At 54.1% G+C, this 4,232-nt stretch overlaps 1 protein-coding gene across 1 annotated transcript in view; it reads right to left on the minus strand.

Annotated features, from left to right (window-relative positions):
- Positions 1-2,403: 2,403 nt before the first annotated feature.
- Positions 2,404-4,232, minus strand: part of FOXA2 (forkhead box A2) — a 2,212-nt gene continuing 383 nt past the window's right edge. Inside the window, exon 2 of the mRNA XM_085311239.1 lies at positions 2,404-3,666. Coding sequence (XP_085167365.1) covers positions 2,404-3,666 — 1,263 coding nt within the window. The remainder of the gene's footprint in view (positions 3,667-4,232) is intronic.

A 4,232-nucleotide genomic window follows, 5' to 3' on the forward strand; every position in this document is an offset into this window, starting at 1 on the left:
AAAAAAAAAAAAAAAAAAAAGGGGGGGGGGAAATTGGGAGGGGGCTTAAAAAAAATCTGCTTCTCGAGCCGGCATCCAAATGACACCCTTTTTATGTATTCGCACAGAGCTATATCTGATCTGCTGGGATCAGCGGAGTGGAAGACGCTTAAGTAGTTTAAAACTACCATTTAACAATGGCCGTGTGATACAGAACATAACAGGTTAGACCATCACAGGCGCGGCGCATTGTTTCCAAATCAGTGTCATTCCGTGCGCCTATTCTCCTTCCCTGCAGGAGCCTTTTATGTGTTAATGAAACACATTTTATGCCTTGGTTCACAACGTGTGTGTCCTTGCAGTATAGAGACGGGACAGATTTCTGGCTGGATCCTTGTTTTGTTTTTGGAAGTTTTTCTCCCTCTCCTCCTCCCCCCCTTCCCTTTTCTCTTTCCACGAACAATGCGGAATTTTAAGAAGGATTTGAATGTTATTTCGGAAAGCAACATCTATTACTGCCTTAAACGCGTGGGAACAACAACAAGTGGTTGGGAAAACGGGCAGAATATGTATGGCAAGGAGGGAAAAAAAAAGTTCGAACGGGCTGGTCTGAGGGGTGTTTATCTGGCAGAAGAAACGTTTTACTCCCAAGGCCGGAGTGCGCTTCGGGTTCAGATCAAACCGAGAGACGTTTAAAGAAAAAAAAAAGCCCCCCCCCCGCCACCCCGTCGGCTGCTGCTGGTTTCTCACGCATCCCCCGGCCCTCCCTACCTTTGCAAAAGCAGAGGTAGCCCCCGCGGTGTCTCGAGGCAGAGGGGAGGGCGGGCAGCGGGCAGGGGGTACACCACACACCGGCCGTGGAGCCACGACGGAGCCCCCGGGCAGGGGCGAGACGATCCTGCTCGTCCCACGGCTTCCCCGGTTTCCGCGGAGGAAAAGGGCCACGATGCATTCGTATTTCCGAGGCCGAAATAAAATTGGCGGCTGAAAAGTGCAGGTGATCGCGCGGGGAGTATGGGGATCGTGCGGCGATCACACAAGTGCAGCAGATCCCCACGGTTATCTGTTCTCCCAGGGTAAGGGGCGGGGGGCGGGGGGGGAGGAGAGGGAGCGCGGCTGCAGCGAGATCCGCACCCGCCAGAGTAGCAAGCACTAGCGGTCCCGGTCGGCCACCGGGGCCCTGCGCGGGCGCAGAGCCCGGGGCTTTGCAGGGAAAAACTGATTCCGCGGGACACTTTCCTCCACGCCGGGACAGATCTGCGGGGCTCATCGTGGAAGAACCCCTCGGGGGTGCTGGCCCCCGTTGTAACTCCCTCTTTGGGCAGCCGCTCTCCTGGCCTCCCGCTCGCTACACTCACCCGGCGCGGAGACGGATCGGACCCCGGGGGTGCGGCGCCGGGGTTGAGCCTCCGCGGGAGTGAGCGGAGTAGGAGCAAGCGGCGCGGACGGGACGGGCAACTGGCACCTTCGGGGCTGGCGACCGCGCCGCGTAAAGGCGCTGGGCGGCCGCAGGGCGCCGGGGCTCGGGGCGCGTCGTGTCGCCGCCGCGGCTCCCGGCCCGACGGCTCGGCCGGGCTCGCCACCTCCGCCGCGGGAAAAAAAGGCGGCGAGTCCCGGCGGAAAAGAGATGCAGGGTGAAAAAAAAAAAAAAGGCAATAACACTTTAATATAGTTCTGTGAAAATCTGGCTATTCGCTACCAGAATACACATTCATAAGCCATAAATAAAGCATACAGAAACGATAAATTAATCAGATCCAAGTAGTTTACTCTCCCGGTAACATCAAGCGTTTGTTTCAATTACAACAATCTATCCTGCTTTTTTTTTTTTTTTTTTTTTTTTTTTTTTTTTTTTTTTTTTTTTTTTTTTTTTACCCCCCTCTTTTTGCCCCTTTTTACAACATTGCAAGACTTTTGGTCCTCTGATTCAAAACTAGCATGGTTTCACACTGAAGTAGGGTTTCGTTTTGTTTGTTTGTTTTCTCATCACTTTCACACAAAAAAAAAATAGATATATTTATACCTCCCTGCAACAACAACAACGAAAAAATATAACCTCCCCCCCCAAAAAAAGCCTCTTCCCGTCCCCTCACTCCTAACCCATCCCTTCCCACCAAAACAAACCACCCTATAAAGTAAACCATGGGAATCATTGTCCCCCCAGAAATGGGTGGCTTTTGGCTGGTCGGGACCAACACGCCTTCCCTTGATGTGGATCAAGATGCTTGCAAAACACACATCAGTTGTTTCCCAAACAGATGCAAACATCCAGAGCCAACAACAACAACAAAAAGATAGATATATATGTCTATGTACCGTGCTCAACAGCATTCATAGTCCATCCCTCTGCTAGGGGACTGTGCAGGGTTTGGGGTGGGATGTTTTTTTTTTCCCCTTAGGAGAGGAAGTTTTTCCCTTGCCCCTTTAGGAGGAGTTCATGATGGGCCGAGAATACACACCTTGGTAATACGAAGTCTCTCCGGCTAAAGGGGAGGACTCTAAGCCATTTTTGTTCGTTACGGGGCCCATGGCCAGGCTGCCGGGCATAGGTGAGGCATAGCCTGAGTAGTGCATCACCTGCTCATACGCCTTGAGGTCCATTTTGTGGTGGTGATGGTGGTGGTGGTGAGGGTGGTGATGCTGCTGCTCAGAGGAGGACATCAGGTTGTTAATGGAGAAGGGGTGGTTGAAGGCATAGTGGTGCTCAGGCTTGAGATGGGCATCGTGAGGCAGGCCAGTGTGTTGGGGTGCCAAGAGGTGCTGCCCTGGTGAGGCTGCCGGCTCGCCAGGGCTCAGCCCCGTAGTGCCCTTCAGGTCAGCCAGGGTACGCTTGTGGTCCTGGCATGGTGAGCTGCTGGCGGGGGACTCTGCACCAGCTGAGCCCTCAGAGCCACCTGAGGAGCTGCCTTCCCCCAGGGGCTGGCTGGGTGGCTGCCCAGGCCCCTTCTTGCTCCCACCACCTGCCCCGCTGCTTGCCCCACCACCGTCCTTGGCGGCCAGCTGCTTCTCACACTTGAAGCGCTTTTGGCGGCGCAAGTAGCAACCGTTCTCAAACATGTTGCCTGAGTCAGGGTGCAGTGTCCAGAAGGAGCCTTTGCCTGGCTTGTCTGGGGAGCGGGGCACCTTGAGGAAGCAGTCGTTGAAGGAGAGCGAGTGGCGGATGCTGTTCTGCCAGCGTTGCTGGTTCTGACGATAGAAGGGGAAGAGGTCCATGATCCACTGGTAGATCTCACTCAGTGTCAGCATTTTGTTGGGTGACTGCTGGATGGCCATAGTGATGAGGGAGATGTAGGAGTAGGGTGGCTTGGCGTGCGTATAGCTCCGCCGGTATGTCTTGGGATCCCGAGAGCGGTTGAGGTTGGACTGCCCATAAATGGGGCTCATAGAGTTCATGTTGGTGTAGGGAGCCAGAGCGTTCATGGAGCCAGCTTGCCCCCCCATGGGGCTCATGCTGGGGCTCAGGTGGGCACCCATTCCTGCCACACCAGCGGAGCCCATGCCAGGCATGGCACCTGTGCCTGGGGACATGCCAGTGAGTGAGGGGCTCATGCCCGTGTTGGCGTAGGACATATTCATGGAGGTGGCAGCCGTCATGTTGGCTGTGGTGCTCATGGCCGACATGGTCATGTACGTGTTCATGCTGTTCATGCCCAGCCCTGCGTTCATGTTGCTCACTGAGGAGTAGCTCTGCAAGAGCAAACAAGAGAGAGGGAGATTTGGAGGGGAAGGGAAATAGGCAGACTGGTAACCTTGCTGGGGGTGATGGCAGATCCCCAAGCGCAGAGCCGGTATAAGCCCCCCCATCCTAATCCGGAGTACTGCTTGCAAAGGAGCTTTTGCAGCCCCGAAGCACCTTGTCCCATGGGGCAGGAAGAGTTAAAGCTCCTGCGTGTTGAAATGCTCGTTAATGAAAAAAATATATATATTAAAAAAAAACAAAAAAACAAAAAAACAAAACCAGAAAAGAACAAAACGAGATCGCAGCAAGATCGATAGATCTTACTGGAAATGAACCTCGGAGTTGGAGCGAAAAGGAAGGGACATCCCTGCTCGAAGCGAGAAAAACACTTGCCGGGCAGAGGAGGGAAGGAAGGAAGAGGAAAAAGCAAAATGCAGTGCTGAACGCACTAACTTTTGCCTCCATGAGACGCACCCGCATCCTGCTTGCCTCTTCGGTGGGAGTTGGGGGGGGGGGGAATACACACGACACACCTTCCCAAAATATCCCCACCACCACCACCTTTACCACCACG

This window comes from Rhea americana, unplaced genomic scaffold (assembly GCF_003343005.1).
Source record: "Rhea americana isolate MKP2758 unplaced genomic scaffold, rheAme1 scaffold_336, whole genome shotgun sequence".
NCBI classification, from domain to species: Eukaryota; Metazoa; Chordata; class Aves; order Rheiformes; family Rheidae; genus Rhea; species Rhea americana.